General features: G+C 44.2%; 1 protein-coding gene across 13 annotated transcripts in view; it reads left to right on the top strand.

Moving 5' to 3' along the window:
• The first annotated feature begins 1,048 nt into the window (after nt 1–1,048).
• The window catches only part of PPFIA1 (PTPRF interacting protein alpha 1), a 58,606-nt gene continuing 41,371 nt past the window's right edge, over nt 1,049–18,283 (top strand). For all 13 annotated transcript variants that reach the window (XM_080642881.1, XM_080642879.1, XM_080642890.1 and 10 more), the window contains exons 1-8: nt 1,049–1,181; nt 2,374–2,637; nt 13,441–13,542; nt 13,890–14,054; nt 14,637–14,711; nt 15,078–15,179; nt 15,410–15,631; nt 17,082–17,228. In XM_080642881.1, the coding sequence (XP_080499007.1) occupies nt 2,374–2,637; nt 13,441–13,542; nt 13,890–14,054; nt 14,637–14,711; nt 15,078–15,179; nt 15,410–15,631; nt 17,082–17,228 (1,077 nt within the window). In that variant the 5' untranslated portion in view covers nt 1,049–1,181. The remainder of the gene's footprint in view (nt 1,182–2,373; nt 2,638–13,440; nt 13,543–13,889; nt 14,055–14,636; nt 14,712–15,077; nt 15,180–15,409; nt 15,632–17,081; nt 17,229–18,283) is intronic.

Raw genomic sequence — 18,283 nt, 5'->3', positions numbered from 1 at the left:
CCCTGAGGAGGAGCATCTGCTTTCATGTATTAAAGGTGTATTTATCAATATCTGTACCTGCAGGATCTAGCACAGGACTCGGCACAGAGCTGGTGTTTAAAAAGGTTTGAGTAAGGCTGAAATAGGAATATGAATAAGGATAAAAATGACCATCATTTGCAGAGTGCCTCCCAGCCAGGTTCTCATCTGGTTGCTCTTTGCAGATGTTCTACTTATTAGGAAAGCCCTGGGGTAGTTCTGGATCTTCTTCCCATCCTAGAGATAAGGCTCTGAATCCCAGACAGGTTCTCCTGAGTCAGACTCAGGCGCACACTGCGAGAAGCGCACACCGCCAGAAGTATCTGCGGGAGCCCAACCAGGTGCGCCTGGCTCCAAAGCCTGCATTCACCACACAGCGCCTGGGGACTCGACTTCCAACGCTGCCCATCTCTGCCTCTCCGACCACAGCAGGTAAAGCGAGGCCAATGGGTCATGCGTAGAAACCGCGTCCTTCGGAGTCCGGTAAGGATCGGTTCCGCGCAGGCTCCGGAAGCGACGCCGCGGGCTCGGACCTGCCAGCAGGTGACTTCCGCCCGCGCGCTCTCCCCAGCAAGGTGTGGAGACGTGACGTTGGGAAGTGTCTGGCTCAGTCTGATACAGAGTAGACGCTCGATAATGACTTTGGAGCCCTCACACAGTAAGAGATTTGGGGGCAGCCGGGAGGTGCAAGATGCTGTCAGGACCCGAACCTCGAGCCACGACTCTGGGGAGGCGACCCCGACCTGGGCGGGGCCTGTGGGGGCGGGGCTCCGGCAGCGCCCACCCAATCGGCGCCCGGGAGGCGCAGACTGCCCCACCTGAGGAGGCGGCGCTTGCGCTCTCGGCCGCCACGGTTCTTGCTCAACGCCCCTCCCCGGGGCGGGGCGGACCGGTCCGGCGGCGCTCGGCGCTGACGCTACGCCGACGCGCCCGACGTCGGGCACGTTGACGCCGGCGACGCGCAGCCGGGCCCGCTCCTCCCGTGCTCCGCCAGTGTCCGGCCGCGGGCCGGCCTTAGTGACTGGGGGCGGCGGGCCCGGGGGCGCGGGCGCGGGGCGCGCGCGGGCGCGGGCTGCCTTCGTCGGGCCCCGAGCTCGCCCGGAGCGAGCGGCCGCCCGGGAACCGCCGCGGAGCCTCCTCGCCTGCTCCCGCCGGCGAGCAAGGTAAGGGAGCAGGAGACTGAGGCAGGCTCGGGCGGAGCGGGGTCCCGGGAGCCAGCCCCTCCCCGGGACGGCACCGCTGCCGATTAATGTCAGCCTCGCGGGAAGGGCGCGCTCCGGGGGGCGCAGGGCGGGAACTGGGGGCGGGGCCCGCGGCGCGGGGTCGGTGGGAGAGCCCTGCGGGCGCCCGCTGGAACCCCGGCGGGACCCCGGGAGGATGCGTTCCCCGCCCGCGCCCCAAGGGACGAGCTCTAGGCACTGCGCGCCACCCCCTCCCATGCCCCCAGCGCCCCGGTGATCCCAGCTCCGAGCGCGAAAGGCAAACACCTGTGGCCGCGAGAAACACCGATTCGGGCTGAGCTCCCGTTGAAAACGGTTCTCAGCACCCCGGGGCCCGGGGATCTGCAGCACCTGGTGCGAGTGTGAGCGTGGAGAGGTCGTGATGACCGTCTGGTGCGTGGTCTTGGGCATCTCCCTCTCGGGGGTCTGCCGAGCCGGGAATACCGCCGGCAGCTTTGGGCACCGGCCCTCCTTTCCCTGGCCCCGTCGTTATATTTGAGACACTTAATAGCCTCTCATAATCTCACCTTTCACTTTTCTTTCCTAGCCGTCACGGCTGTATCGACCTGCTATATTTCCATTGTGGAATTTTTTTTTTTTTTTTGGTCTGGTAACTTACGTAAGTTAGATTGTCGGACCAACCATTGCAGCCATTGAAAAACATGTTTCCCAGCCCCTAAGGAATCCAGTCCTTTTAGTGCTCCCCAAATCCAGCCCAAGAATTCAGGGAGCCGTCAGTCCTTCCCAGGAGCTGACTGCACACATTCCTGTAAGATGCCTGGTGGATTTGTACTTGTCGGTTTTACTGGCTGTGTGCTCCGACTTTCTTTCCCCTACCGGGAAATAGGAAAAAAAAAAAAAGGTTACAGAAGCACACGTGTTTTCAACATCTAGAAAATACAGCTTTGCAAACAAAATACCAAGGGTTTGCTCTTTATGTCCTTTATGGATCATTGTCTGTTAATGTCTTCACCTTGGGGTTTGCATGTGTGTGTTTTCCCAGTTTGTCATGTTCAGATCTGAGAATGAGGCTGTCCGCCTTTCGTTTATTAACAACAGGTAGCTGTACAGTTGCAACTTTGTGAGAGGCCTTACTTTGCACTTGCTGACTGTAGTCTGGGTCTTTTCTTTCAAGATGATGTGCGAGGTGATGCCAACCATCAGTGAAGCAGAAGGCCCCCCAGGAGGAGGTGGGAGCCATGGGTCAGGCTCGCCTTCGCAGCCAGATGCAGATTCGCATTTTGAACAGTTGATGGTGTCCATGCTGGAGGAGAAGGACCGCCTTCTGGAGACGCTGAGAGAGACTCAGGAGACACTGGCGTTAACCCAGGGGAAATTACACGAGGTTGGCCATGAAAGAGATTCCTTGCAGAGGCAGCTCAACACTGCACTTCCGCAGGTACAGATGCTCTTCCCTCCCCTGCAGCTTTACAGATCGGTGTCTACTAAGTGGTGTCATTTCTGTGAGGTCATCTTGATGGTGTTGGTATTTTTAGATGAGTACTTTGCCTGACCATTTGTGAGTTGATGGGGTTCTGGTATTTGTAAGAGCTATAGAGCCAGGTCCTGAGGATTAAACTTCTCAGGAAAAAAGGTTCTGCCCCTCTGAAGTCATGTGAAAACACCTCATTTCTCTCGTTCCTTTCTTCGGGGCGGCAGGAGGAACTGGATTTGGGGTGGTGCTCCCAAGTGTTTGAAAAAGGACCTTGGAACAATCAAGCTATGTGGTGCCTTTTGATCGCTCGCCTTCAGCCATTTCTTGTTAAATGGGTATTTCCCATGGATTGTATCAAATTGAGGGGACAAATAGGATTGGTTTCACAGGAAAATACTTGTACAGTCCACCTTTATCAGGACACCTGCGTGTTGTAAATGAAATTTGTTCTAGGAAATAGAAGACTGGACTGATTCCTTTGGGACTTTCTCCTTGGCACATGAGAATTCTAAAGCTGCAGTTGTTCATTTAAGTATGTTAGGTTTGGACCAGTGTTTCAAACCCGTTTATTATGGAGCTGAATGAGGATTTAATGATAGGTGAAGGGAGAAAATGGCAACTGGAATGTAAGGTAAAAGGCACAGGCTGGTGGGAGAGAGGAAAGTGACTTGGGTGTTTATGAGCTGCCTAGGTGCCGTTTTACTTATTCATAAGAGCTGCCTTGATGGTGCTTTCAGGCAGCCCTGAATAGGCACACATTGATGCTCTCGTGGTGGGTCTGCAGCGCTAAATTAGTGAATGAATAATTACTGGCCTTTTAATGCATTTCTTGGCTTTAGTCAGCTGTCCTGAAAGATTGATAAGTCTAACATTTGGATTTCTTTTTTAGCAGCAATAATTTAATGTTAGTGCTATAATATTTCCTTTTTTTTTTGATTAGAGAATCATTAAGTTTTTTCTCATTCCAATCCTCTAAATTACCAATTTTATTTAGGTCAGATTTTATTCAGAAGCTTAAAAGGGTTGGTCATGTTATCTCTTGCCAGATTTTAGTGTATTTGTAAATCTTTTCAGTTGTGTTGTTTTGTGTGTGTGATTGTATTTGTTTTAATGTAATTTGAGGTAGGTACATATACTGAGGTGTATGTCAAATACTTACCTATTTGGTGAGCTAGTTTTTTTTAAAGGAGCACAAGGACACAACAGGGAAGGGACCGGAGTTTTGTGCAGTACAGGGGGTTGTCACACCAGTGGGGTGAGACAGTTGCTCAATGATTTGTTTCCAGCTACTGCTCAGTGTGGTAACCTGGAAATGCCTCATTAAGTAGAGATGGTGTCGCGCAGTCACCTCAACACCTAAGCGCCCGGGGCCAGCACTTCAGAAACACGGGAACCATCAAGTAAACGTGCTCTGGACGCTTCCCTTTCTTGGCATTTATCTCCTGTTTGGTGGTTAACAGTGTAGATAGATAGGAGGCATATGAATCAGAGAAGTACATTTGTTCTCCTGGCACATTATGTAGGCAAGTATATACTTCAAAATTTGAATATAACATACACCAGGAAAATTCACATATCATAAGTGTACATCTCTGAATTCTTCACAGAGTGAACACACTCTTGTAACCACCACTAGATCAAGAAACAGAACATTACCAAGCTTCCCAGAAGCCCCTCCTACCTGCTCCCAGTAATTGTCCCCCAAAGCTAACTATGCCCCCCCACTTTTTTTGGAAGGATTTTTAATTTTATTTGTTCCAGTGGTTTTCAATTTTTTTTAAACCATAGAAACTTTCTTCAAGGAAACTTGTATTCATAATCCCAATATATAAAACAAATGTCAGTAGAAAATGACGGTCTTGACTTTTTCTTTTTTTAAATATTTTTATTGATTTCAGAGAGGAAGGGGAAGAGAGAGATAGAAACATCAAGTGATGTGAGAGAGTCATTGATCTGCTGCCTCCTGCACAATCCACATGGGATGGAGCCCACAACCAGGGCATATGGCCTCACCAGGAATCCAACCGTTACCTCCTGGTTCATAGGTTGATGTTCAACCATTGAGCCACGCCAGCCTGCCCACTTTTGACTTTTGGTGATGATTGCTTTGGCATGTTCTTGACTTTATATAAAGGCAGTAAAGTAATATGTATATTTTGTTTCTTGATTCTTTCATTCAGTATTGTATGTGAGATCCATCCATGTTGTCCTATGTAGCTTTGTTTATTCTCATCTGCTGTCTAGTAACCCAATATATGAATGAACATACCATAACTTGTTTATTTTTAAAATTGGTTTTAGAGAGGGAGGAAGGAGAGAGAAACATTGATGTGAGAGCCACACCAGCCAGGGCCATCATAACTTATTCTTTCTACTGTGTGTGGGTATCTGGGTTGTTTCTAGTTTTTACAAATGCTGTCCTGAATATCCTTGCTTGTTTTTTGGGTGCAGATCTGTATACATTCCTATTAGGTGTGTTCAGAGGAGTGACAAGTAGTGGTGTGCATTTGATCAGCCTCAGTACACTCTGCCCCGAGTGGTGTTGGTACCAGTTTGTACCATCTGCAGTGTTTGAGCAATCGGTGGTTCTCTAGTACGTGGTCTCATCCGTTCTTTCATTCTCGCTGTCTGGTGGGTGTTGAGTGCATGTATGTATGGCAGATTTTCTTTTACGTTCTTGTGTTTGCCTCTTCACTCTGTCAGTGGTGTCTTTTGATAAGTTTTCATTTTAATGTAGCCCAATTGATGCTCTTGGTTCATTGCATGATATCATGAAGTTCATGAAGGTGTTTTCCTGTGAAAGCTTTCTTGTTTTATCTGTCACATTTAGATCTATAATCCATCTGAAATTGATTTTTGTTTATGGTGTGAGATAGGGGCCAAGATCCTTCCCCCACCTGAAATATATGGATATCCAAATGACACCACGTAATTTATTAAGAAGACCATCCTTCCCTGGTGCGCTGCAGTGTCGTCTCTGTCACAAATCAATCACTGTAAATGTAAGAGTCTGTTTCTGGACTCCCCTGTGCCCTTGATCTTTTGGTGGTTTTTGCACAAATGCCACACTGTCTAACTTACTGTAGATTTAGTCAGTCTTGATCGCTGGTAATTTAAGTCCTCCAGCTTTGCTCTGATTCATGATTACCTAGCTAATCTTGACCCTTTGTGTTTTCAGATAAATTTTAGGATCTACTTGGCAGTCTCTCCGCAGAAAATGTGCTGGGATTTTAATTGAGATTGCATTAAATCTGTAGACCAATGTGGGGAGTACTGACATCTTTTTAATATTGGTCTTATAAGCCATGAACACAATATAGTCTACCGTTTATTTAGATCTTCTTTAACATGTCCTAGTATTTTACAGTTTTCTGTGTATGTTTACGTGTTTAATTTATTCATAGGTATTTGATATTTTTGATGCCATTAAAAATTATATCTTTACGAATTAAATTATGCAGTTGTGTATTATTGGTATATAGAGATAGAACTTTTTGGATATTCACTTGCTAAATATATTTATAATAATAATTCTTGTATTTTCTATGCGTACACATTGTGTCTGCAAACAACACTTCCTTTTTTTTCTTTACCAGTGCTATACCCATTGTTCTTTTTCTTGCCTTATTGTACTGGCTAAGGTCTCCAGTACAGTGTTAAGTGGAAGTGATGAGAATAGGTTTCCTTGTGTCGCTTCCAGTATCAGAGGGAAAGCATTCTGTATTTTACCATTACAAGTGATATTTGATGTAGCTTCTTTGTAGATATTTTTATCCAAATTTGAAAATTCTCTATTTTTAATTTGCTAAGCATTTGTAAAATAATGAATTAAATTATTATGTTAACTTTTTTTTACTTTAAAATTTTTCAATTACAGTTGACATTCAATATTACTAGTTTCAGGGGTACAGTATAGTGGTTAGATACTTATATAACTTACAGAGTGATATTCCCCCATAAGTCTAGTACCTATTTGGTACTATGCATAGTTCCCACAATATTATTGACCATATTCCGTATGCTATGCTTTATGACTATTTTTATAACTGGCAATTCATACATATTAATCCCTTCCCCCTTTTCACCCACCTCCACCCTCTGCCTTCCCTGCTCATCTGGTGACCATCAGTTTGTATCAAGTGATTTTTCTTTTATGTGGCGGTTTAACTTTAAAAAAATTTTTTTGAAATTCTGTAATAATCCCAACCTGACCTCAGTGTATTCTTCTTTCACTGTTTTTGTTGTTGTTAATATATTTTAGAATTATTTCATCTGCATTCATGAGAAATTGGTCTGTAATTTTACTTTTTTTGAATTGCCTTTATTGAAAGTATGTATTTGACAGTGTTTCCAACTTGGCAATAAATGATGGTGATTTAGTTATAATTAAATAGAAATGAGTATATGAAAGCCTAATGAGGTCCGAAGAAGTATTATGTTTCAATACATGTATGTTATCTACTTGCCCAATAAAATTTTACGCCTCTATTATAATTAACTAGGAATGAACTTATTTCAGTTTTTTAAAAAACAATTTCTAGTCTCAAAATTCTTATTTTGTTACATCCTCCTTGAAAACCTAATTGAGAACTAAGAAACGTATCTTGTAATGAGTCAAGCAAAAACATTAGTGTAGCCTTGCAAATAAATTATAATTGAAACTATGGAATCGTGATGGATCTGTAGCATCCAGCACTTTTCTACGCTGAGTGTCTCTGATGCTAAATATCCGTACGTATTTTCGAGCCCTGTGCTTTACAGTCCATTCTTTTTGTTGGGTTTGGTCAGGGTTATGCTGGTCGCATAAAACAAGGTGGAAGTGTTCCTCATGGGTTCCCAGGAGAGTTCCTGTGAGATTGGTGTTCTTCTCCTTTAGGTTTTTGGAAGAAGCTGGTGTAGGGCTTGTTTTTGTGTGTGAGAAGGCTTTAATTTCAGATTCATTTTCTTACAAGGAAATAGGATTTTTCTTATTTTATGTTTCTTGTGTCTGTCTAGGAATTCATTCAGTTCACCCGAACTTTTCAGTTAATGAGTGTGAAGTGGCTCATGTCCCCTTTACAATTATTTGATATTGGTCACTGTGCTTTATTTCTTTTTCTTGCTGGTCTTGCTAGGGGTTTATCAAGTGTATTAATCTTTTCAGAGAACCAACTTTTGGCTTTATTAATTTTTTTTTCCTATGTAATAATTTGTTTTCTATTTCATTAATTTTTTTAATATATTTTATTGATTTTTTTCACAGAGAGGAAGGGAGAGGGATAGAGAGTTAGAAACATCGATGAGAGAGAAACATCGATCAGCTGCCTCCTGCACACCTCCTACGGGGGATATGCCCGCAACCAAGGTACATGCCCTTGACTAGAATCGAACCTGGGACCCTTCAGTCCGCAGGCTGATGCTCTGTCCACTGAGCCAAACCGGTTAGGGCTTCATTAATTTTTTTCCTTCCATCTACTTTTTATTTGTTGTTCTTCTTTCTAGTTTTTTGAGATAGATGCTTAATTGATTTTTAGCTTTTCTTCTTTTCCAATATACGTGTTTAAGACTTTAAGTTTCCCTCTAAGCACACCTTTAGTTGCATTCCACAAGTTTTGATAAGCCAAATTTTTATTCTTTAGGTAAAAATATTAAATGGTGTAGCTCATTGGTTGAGCATCAACCCATGAACCAGGAGGTCACCCATTCAATTCCCAGTCAGAGCATATGCCCGTGTTTTGGGCTGATCCCCAGCAGGGAGTGTGCAGGAGGCAGCTGATCAATGTTGGTGTTTCTCTCTCATCCATGTTTCTATCTCTCCCTCTCCCTTCCTCTCTCTCTCTCTCTCAAAAAAAAAAAAAAAAAAAAATCGGTAAAAACATATTAAAATATTGAAAATTTTTTCATTGTAGTATCTTTTTTTCGTCATAAAGTTTTTTAGAAAGTATACTGCTTCCCAATGTTTGGGGGATTTTCTATTTATCTTTGTGTTGATTTCTAGCTTAATTTCATGAAGATGCCTGTCTTAGTCTTTTCAGGCTGCTATAACAGTACCATAGACTAGCTGTCTTATAAAGAACAGAATTTATTTCTCATGGTCTGGAAGCTGGGAAGTCCAAGGTCACGGTGCCAGCAGATTCGATGTCGGGTGAGAGCCTGCTTCCTGGTGTATAGATGGCCAGCTTCTCACTGTCCTCACATAGTGACAGGGGCAAAGGAGCTCTGTTCACTCATTACCTAATCACCTCCCAAAGTTCCTACCTTCTCATACCATCACCTTGGGGCAGGGTGGAGGATTTGGAAGGGACATAAACTGTCAATCCACTGCAATTCCTAAGTAGACTGCATTATTTCAGTCCTTTGAGATGTGTTGAGCTTGCCTGATGATGACCCAGCATATATTCATTTTTGTGAACTCTTCCTTGGGTACTTGAAAATAATGAGAATTGGTGGGAAAGCAGTATTGTATGTATATCAGATCAGATTTGTTTGAAAGCAACAAATGAGATTTTTGAAACACATTTCTCTCAGAGAACTCTAGTATATGAAACTGAGAAAAGAGAATTCGATTGTTTAGGTTGAGTATTGGGTGGGACCCCAAATTTTGCCCACCTCTCTCCCAGAGTCTGCTAATCCCTGAGACAGGAGTGTATATAAGACTCAGACACCCTAACGAATAAGGTGGTGTTTTCTTTTTTAAATGTTTTAATTGATTTTAGGGAGTGAGGGAGAGAGAGAGAAAAATATCAACGTGAGAGAGAAACATCTATCAGCTGCCTCCCGTATTCACCCCGACCAGGAACAAACCTGCAACCCGGGCATGTGCCCTGACTGGGAATTGAATCGTGACCTTCTAATGCATGGGACAACCCCAATCACTTGAGCCACTCCAGCCAGGCCTGAACAAGGTCTTAAAAATCACAACTCAGCCGGGTCAGTGTTGCTCAGTGGTTGAGCATGGACCCATGAACCAGGAGGTCAAAGTTCAATTCCTGTCAGGGCACATTGATCCCCAGTGGGGGGGCATGCCGATTGATGATTCTCTCTCATCATTAATGTTTCTATCTTTCTGTCCTTCTCCCTTCCTCTCTCTCAAATCAATAAAAATATATTGGGGGGGGGGCGCGGAAATCACAACTTAGTGAGAAGTAAGCCTACTTGCATCAGATGTGTCGATTGTCACAGCAGAGGTTTAGGGGAAGCTGGTGGCAGTATCAAGTGTGCTGGGTGGATTGGAAAGGGAAGCAGGTGGAAGCAGACTGGTTGGGAGGATGAGATCTGGAAAAGCTCTGATGCTGGGGAGACAAAGGAACTGGGGTAGAGACACTCCTGAACATTGGAGACTGCATCTCCCGCCCCCCACAGGGAAGTGTATGCAGCTAGGGGCCGGGGTGGAGGGGCTCCGGGGGTCACAGCCAGAGGCGGTGCAGCGCTCAATTGTAATTCTGTTTTCAGGGCTTTAACAAGGCAATCAAGCACGGGCTGAGCTTAAGTCAGTGCACGAGTTTAGGAAGACCGACTTCCTAATCAGGGTGTGGTAAAGTTAGACAAGCCCTCCTCACTGGGGGTAGGCTGTTACGATGGTCCCCCTGGTGTGCCTCACTGACTCGGCAGAACCTCGCTCAGAAGACCGTGCTTATTTCCATGGTTCCTAGTTAATGAAACGGTTAAATATACCCTTTCCAAGTAGCACTGGCCCATTTGTATCTTCTCTTTTTTGCACAACTTGCCATCTTTTTAAAAGCAGCCCTGCCTTGTCTTCCTCTGTGTCAACACCTTTAATTGTCTGCATTTAAACAGAGCCTACCACTCTTTTTTTTTTTAAAAAGGGGGGGTGGTATTGATTTCAGAGAGAGGAAGGAAGAGAGGAATAGAAACATCAATGATGAGAGAGAATCATTGATTGGCTGCCTTCTGCATGACCCCTACTGGGGATCGAACCTGCAACCAAGGTACATGCCCTTGACGGGAAAATGAACCTGTGACCCTTAGGTGTGTCGGCTGACACTCTAACTGCGGAGCAACACTGGCCAGGGCTACAGTGATCACTTATTTTTAAATATATTTTTATTGATTTCAGAGAGGAAGAGAGAAAGAGAGAGATCGATCAATGATGAGAGAGCATCATTGATCAGCTGCCTTCTGCATGACCCCTACTGGGAATCGAGCCCGCAACCTGGGCATGTGCCCTGACCGGGAATCAAACAGTGACCTCCTGGTTCATAGATTGATGCTCAACCACTGAGCCACACCGGCCAGGCCAGCCTTCCACTTTCAGTTGAACCCCTAAGGTTCCGAGTTCCATATCCTCGGGAGACTGTGGTAGAGGCAGACAGCGTCCCTGTCTTTCAAGAGCTGACATATCAAACCGCTTCTCAACAGAAGTACAGGTTGTGGGGTGTATCTTCACAGGTGACGTAGTTAAAAAGACACAGCCAGCCGAAACCGGTTTGGCTCAGTGGATAGAGCGTCAGCCTGCGGACTGAAGGGTCCCGGGTTCGATTCCGGTCAAGGGCATGTACCTTGGTTGCGGGCACATCCCCAGTAGGGGGTGTGCAGGAGGCAGCTGATCGATGTTTCTCTCTCATCGATGTTTCTAGCTCTCTATCCCTCTCCCTTCCTCTCTGTAAAATATCAATAAAATATATTTTTTAAAAAAAATAAAAATAAAAAAATAAAAAGACACAGCCAAGGCTGTGTGAGGTTGCTGTCTATGGCACACTGGGATCCAGGAGTGACCCAGAAAAGGCCTGTGGAGGGTCTGTTTTGGTCCGAGATCCAGAGGCTGAGAGAAGCCAGCTGTGAGATCTTCCCCAGCACTGTGACTGCAGGGGCTAAGGCCAGAGGTAAGGAAGAACTTGGCCATGGCTCACACCATGGAAGTGAGGCCATTGTTCCTGGAGCGAAGGGAGGAGTGCATCAGGTGAGGGCGGCCAGGTGGGCAGGGGCGGGCAGGCAAAGCCTTGCCTGCCAAAGAGTGGGGGTTTCTTTAAATAGTGTCACGGGCCAGGTGGAGGGATTGACAAGGTTTGTTGGGATTTTTTTAGATCATGCTTATGCTGCTTAGAGAATGGGTTGGGGTCGGGGCAAGAATGGACACAAGGTGGGAACCACTGGTTAGAGTGGTCACTTATTTTTTTCATTTTTTTTTTTGGCTAATCCTCACCAGAGGATATTTTTCCCATTGATTTTTTTTTTAGAGAGTGGAAAGGAGGTGGGGGAGTGGAGAGAGAAAGAAGCATGGATGTGAGTCATATTGATTGGCTGCCTCCTATATGCACCCCAACTGGGGCGGGGATTGAACCTGCAACCCAGGTACATGCCCTTGACGGAATCAAACCCAAAACCCTTCTGTTCTTGGGCTAACGCTCCAACCACTGAGCCATACCAGCCAGGGAACATTATTTTCTTTATCCTATTTAGATTTTTAGTACCTTATTGTTATAATTATCCTACTGAGTCAAGTTTTAGAATTGTTTTTACAATTCTTTTGAGTTTTACAATAAATATATCTTAAGAATATATGCAGCCCAGCCCTGGTCGGTGTGGCTCAGTTGGAGAGTCCTCCTGTCTACGAAAAGGTTTCAGGTTCGATCCCTGCTTGGGAAGTGTACGGGAGGCGACTGAGCAATGTTTTCCCTCTCGCCCTCCCTGCCTCTCTCTAAAATAAATTTGAAAAAAAGAATATATGCAAATTGACCCTTGCACAAAATGGATTTGAACTATGCAGACCCACATATATGCACTTTTTGCTTTTGGTACACACATACGGTACTTAAATGTATTTTCCTTATAATTTTCTTAATTTATTTCCTTTGTTGTAAGCATACAGTATATAACATAACATACAAAACATGTGTTAATCGACTGTTTATGTGATCGGTAAGGCTTCAGTCAAGAGTAGGTCATGAGTAGTTAAGTTTTTGGAGAGTCAAAAGTTATATGCAGGCACATTTTTTACTGCATGGGCAGGTCAGTGCCCCTAAACTCCCCCTTCCCCAATTGTTCAACTGTCAAGTGTAGTTAGAATAATGTGTTTTAAAGCAATATGAAGTAACATAACCACACAAAATTTGATAGCACAGTTAGGTTCATTTATTTTTGTTTAGTCTTAATTTTAGGGCCTGCATTTTTTGTTTGGAATATAATTTTTTTCCAAATACATAAATCATTTATATGATCCAAAAATCAGAATCACAGAACTAGGCATACTCAGAAGTCTTACCCTTTCCATCTCTGTCCATCCACCTCTCATAGGTGGGATGACCACGTGCCCGTTTGCATGAATAGTCCTGGGTTTTGCTTCTTTTCAAGTCCTGGGTACAGCTTCTTTCAAGTATTTCAGTTCTGCGTTAGGGCTCAAATAAGCTCTTGGGGGCTAGCCTGGTAAAGTCAGGTTCTAATGACTGGTGTCATTTCTGTGGTAAAGTTGACTTTGATTTCAAAGAATTTATGTATGAACTTGAATATACCACCTGTTTGTAAATTATCTAGAATCATCTACATCAATCATTTTTCGTAATTTGAATGTCAGATTGATTATTAAGTGAACCTTTGTCCCTTTGTTCTTTAGAGAGAAAAACTTAAAATGCAGTGAAATGTTGGCAGATAATTTTAATTATTTCAGAGGAGTTTTGCTCCATTGAATGCCTGACAGGCAGTCTGAGGGAGGTGGCCTGTGGTCTGGGCTCGTGGTCTGACCTCTTTCTCTGGAGGGTCACCCCTTGTCCCAAGCCTGGGCTGCCTCTGCATGAGCCCTGGGAGCTTGACAGCGCCTGTCCTGTTTTCCAGGAGTTTGCAGCACTTACTAAAGAGCTCAATGTGTGCAGGGAGCAGCTGCTTGAGCGGGAAGAAGAGATCGCTGAACTGAAGGCAGAAAGAAACAACACCAGGGTGAGTCTGGTCTGCGTGCTCTCACACTGGCCTCTGGGTCGCTGTCCGGAGCAGCGCTGCTGGCTTTCTTCTCAAAGACGACCCGCTCCGTCTGGCTTCAAGCAGTTTCAACATCTCCCGTGATTCCACTGCATTTGATCAGTTCGGTGTTCTCAGTCCTGGCTTGAAATTGATGATGAGAAGAACTAATATTTTAATACAGTTGAGAGGGTTCTCTCTGACTTTGGACCAAATTGAAGGGAGTCAGGCTCGTGTTAGCATGAGACTGAAGGGAGTTATTTGCTCCAGATTCAAATACGATACTGAGATTGTTCCTTAAACGTGTTTGATTTTGGCCTTTCTTGTAGCTGCTGCTAGAACATTTAGAGTGCCTTGTCTCCAGGCACGAGCGGTCTCTCCGGATGACCGTGGTGAAGAGACAGGCGCAGTCCCCGGCAGGCGTGTCCAGCGAGGTGGAAGTCCTCAAAGCACTCAAGTCGTTGTTTGAGCACCACAAAGCTCTGGATGAAAAGGTACAGCAGCCCGCAGTCATTCTCTGCTTGAACATGTGCCGCGTTGCTCAGTGCGCATCATGTATGTGCACAACTTAACCCCTACAAAGTTTTCCTGTGAGGAGACAGAGTTCTGATAGTTGAAAAGCATTAGTTGGCATAAATATTTTAAATTTTTTGTTGTTTTGTTATATGTTTTTATTGATTTCAGAGAGGAAGGGAGAGTTAGAGAAATATAGAAACATCAATGATGAGAGAGAATCATTGATCGGCTGATCCTGCATGCCCCACACTGGGGATCGAGCCCGCAATGCTGGCATGTGCATAGGTCAATGCTCAACCACTGAGCCACGCCAGCCAGGCTTAAAATTTATTCCATTCTGTATATTGATTTGTTATTAAGAATTGAATAATATAATTTAGTGAGAAGATTTTTCTAAATTTTAAAGCTATTAAGCTATTAACAAGCGGCTTTTCTTGACATTAACATCATGAAAGACGTTAAGGTATACTGTTGTGTTATGTTACAATGATGGTGAACTAGAGTTACTGTCATTAAGCATGAAATAAATATGCACACACCTCAACCCTGTTTGCTTTCAGGTGAGGGAGCGCCTACGAGTAGCACTTGAAAGATGTAGTTTGCTAGAAGAAGAGCTGGGTGCCACCCACAAAGAGGTAAGCATGGTATATCACGTGGTTTGAATTGAGGGATTTACATTTTTATCTCTTAATTTTTAAAAAATTATGAAGACAGTGGTAGTGGATATCAGATGCTGTTTGTCTTTCTGAGTGAGGACCAGCCCCTGGGGTCAGTGTTAAGGACTGGTGAATGGCTTTCCAGAGTTGCAGGATCTCTCTAAGTGCCACCTGTCCAGTAGGGAGTAAGTTCTGGTTTTACTAATCTGGTCATAGTCAGGATGGCTGATGTCCCCATGGATATATTCTTGTACTATGTTTACAGTTGATAGTTGTGTTTTTCCAAAAGGAGTTTTGCTATCTTTACTTAGTTCTTTATTCTCATATTCAATTTTTTGGTTTTAGCTGATGATTCTTAAAGAACAGAATAATCAGAAAAAAACACTGACAGATGGGGTGCTTGACATAAATCATGAACAGGAAAACACACCCAGCACGAATGGAAAGGCAAGTCCTCGGCTCTCTCTGTCTCTTTCTCAGTCCAGGTTTCACCTGTCCGCGGTCTGCGCAGGACTGTGGGGAACGCTGGGCCACAGCCCAGTGCAGTCCAGCCTCGCGCCCGCGGAAGTTGTGGTCCAACTGACTGCGTACATTCATTGATTCTCCTGTGTCCCAGAAACACTTTGCTTCCTAGCTCCTCAGATGAGGCTGTTTAAGAGTTCTTTTCTCCCCATCAGAGATCCTCTGATGGTTCTTTAAGCCACGAGGAAGACCTTGCTAAAGTGATGGAGCTGCAGGAAGTCATAGACAAGCAGGCCCGGGAGCAGAGCCAGATGAAGGAGCGCCTGGCCGCCCTCTCCACCCACGTGGCGGAGCTGGAGGAGGACCTGGACACCGCCCGGAAGGACCTCATCAAGTCCGAGGAGGTGAACACGAAGCTGCAGCGAGATGTGCGGGAGGTAAGCGAGCCCACAGATGGCAGGGTGTTGGTGTTTGGTGTGCTGCTAGTTCACTGACCGGATGTCTGTGTTGTCTGCTGACTGTTCAGAGCGTTGGTGATCTCCTAGCCTTTATATGTCCTGCCCCCGAAGGAATCAATGATACTGATTGCCGGGGTCAGACAGACAGTGAGTGTGCTCACATGGGGTTATCAGGATCATGCTGTCACATTGCATAGAAATGCACTCCTGTCCGGCAGACAGTTCCTTCCATATGTGTTAAGAATTTATAAGAACTAATCATTATAAAGCCAGTGAGGGCTGCATACTTTCTCTGGCATCTCCCCCTCCCCCTTCACTTCATGCTGTTCTTTGTAAACAAGACAGACACCCTACCTCTTCTCCCCGGGAGACATCTCAGCCAGGACTCTCAGGAAGAGCCATTTAGACCCTCACAGGAGTAGATAAAGTGTAACCTGTTACATTGTTACATTGTTCTCTGGCAACAGGCAGTATTTATGTGGCAGAGTGTAATATGCAGAGAATTTTGAAATTCTTTTTTTAAAGACCTGTCACTTTTAATATTAAGACTTTACTAACATTAGTTACTTAGTCAATGGGGAGACACCTGTAATGAATTTTTACATGGGGACAGGAATTGCATGAGCAGAAAGTTCGGCCCTAGTTTCAGTGTTTAATACTGTGTAAGAGAATTTTTTTCACAGAATTAGGCTTTTGAAGGCTGTATCCAGTTAACTTAAACTTTGGCTTCCATTTCCATTCATTCATTTGATCTCCTTACATTTTTTTTTTAAATATATGTTTTGACTTCAGAGAGGAAGGGAGAGCAAGAGAGGAATAGAAACATCAATGATGAGAGAGAATCACTGATTGGCTGCCTCCTACATGCCCCTACTGGGGATCGAGCCTGCAACCCGGGCATGTGCCCTGACCAGGAATGGAACCGTGACCTCCTCTTTTCTGAGTCGACGCTCAACCACTGAACCACACCAGCCAGGCTGATTTCTTTAATTTTGTGGTAATTGGATGTGATTTTATCCAACTTGTACCCAAGAAAATGATACTGGTGTCTGACTGTCTTATCCGTTGAGGAACCACATCTTGTCCTGGTTAATGAACCCACTTGTACCGTGAGGAATTCACGCAATATTGCGATATTTCGTTGTACATTTTTTTTGGAAATACTATGTAGAAAAGGATAAGCTTGATTAACTGAGTGACCAGACATAGTGTTAAGACGGAGTGCTGGCTAATGGTATAGGTGCATGTTTATGATATTTGAGGTAGGCACCTTTTCATTCACATTGCTGAAAATTGACATCTCTATCAATTTAATTTTGGAGACACTAATTTTATATCTGATTTGAAAATTAGGGTTTAGTCCAGTTTTTTCTCTTAAGCATGTTGATGTGTTCCCTGTTACTTACCCTCCTCTCTGAATGCTGTGTAGGCCATGGCGCAGAAGGAAGACATGGAGGAGCGGATCAACACCCTGGAGGAGCGCTACCTCGCTGCCCAGCGCGAGGCCACCTCTGTGCACGACCTCAACGACAAGCTGGAAAACGAAATTGCCAACAAGGACTCTATGCATCGGCAGGTAGTGTTCTTAAGGAACTTGGTCTCGCTTTACCAGTTAATTACTAAGGAAGTTAAAGCCCTTTTTCCTGGACTTTCATGTTGGTGTCAAGTCCAAAGTAAAGTTTTTATGATCTCAGACTAGTATGTTTGGAAAGTATGGGTTATTTTAATTTACAGTTTTAATTATGTAGGATTTGGTTTTACCATTTTATAGAGTTACACTCCTTAATTCTTCTGTTTTGTTTTGTATTACTTGAACGTTAATCTGTTGTCAACTTGTTTACCTAAGAAACAGAGTGGCAAAGACCTTCCCATTTCAAGGCAGTGAGCTGCTTGTGAGTAACTGGGGTCAGTATAGTAAATGGTAGGGTTAGCAAGGCAGCCTGCAGGGAGCGTTTACCTCTGGTGGTTCCACAGCCACACCCGCTCTTGTTCCTCTGGAGTCTCAGGTAGTCAGAGTTAACCCGAAAACTGAATCCGCTTCTGAAATAAAGTGAGTTTGTCTAGTGTATTATAAAGTGTATCCTTAGCATCCAAGTTAAAATAATAAAATACTGGGAAGCTATTATAAATTAGAATGTGGAATGCTGTTTAAGAGCATGTAAGATGTTCACAATAATGAGTTTAAAAGACAGGTCACAAAATTTCTGAGGGTTTGAAAGCATAATATATTGTGTGTAACAGGTTTAAAATTGAGTACTCAAAACAGAGTTTACTCTTGGTTATTATGTATTGATTATTGTATTATTAGATGCATTATAACTGTAAACCTACTTTTGCCTACCCCTATATATACAGGCAGAGAAAGGCAAGCAAGCTGAATATAAACAAATGCTAACTTCTCAGGAACCTGAACTTACAGATGAGTTCTGAGCTTTCTTTTTTTTTTTTTTTTTTTTTTTTTTTAAATATATTTTATTGATATTTTATAGAGAGGAAGGGAGAAGGATAGAGAGCTAGAAACATCGATGAGAAACATCGATCAGCTGCCTCCTGCACACCCCCCACTGGGGATGTGCCCGCAACCAAGGTACATGCCCTTGACCGGAATCGAACCCGGGACCCTTCAGTCCG

Source organism: Plecotus auritus, assembly GCF_963455305.1.
Source record: "Plecotus auritus genome assembly, chromosome: 9".
Classification (NCBI taxonomy): Eukaryota; Metazoa; Chordata; class Mammalia; order Chiroptera; family Vespertilionidae; genus Plecotus; species Plecotus auritus.
This window is presented reverse-complemented; position numbering and strand designations above follow the sequence as displayed.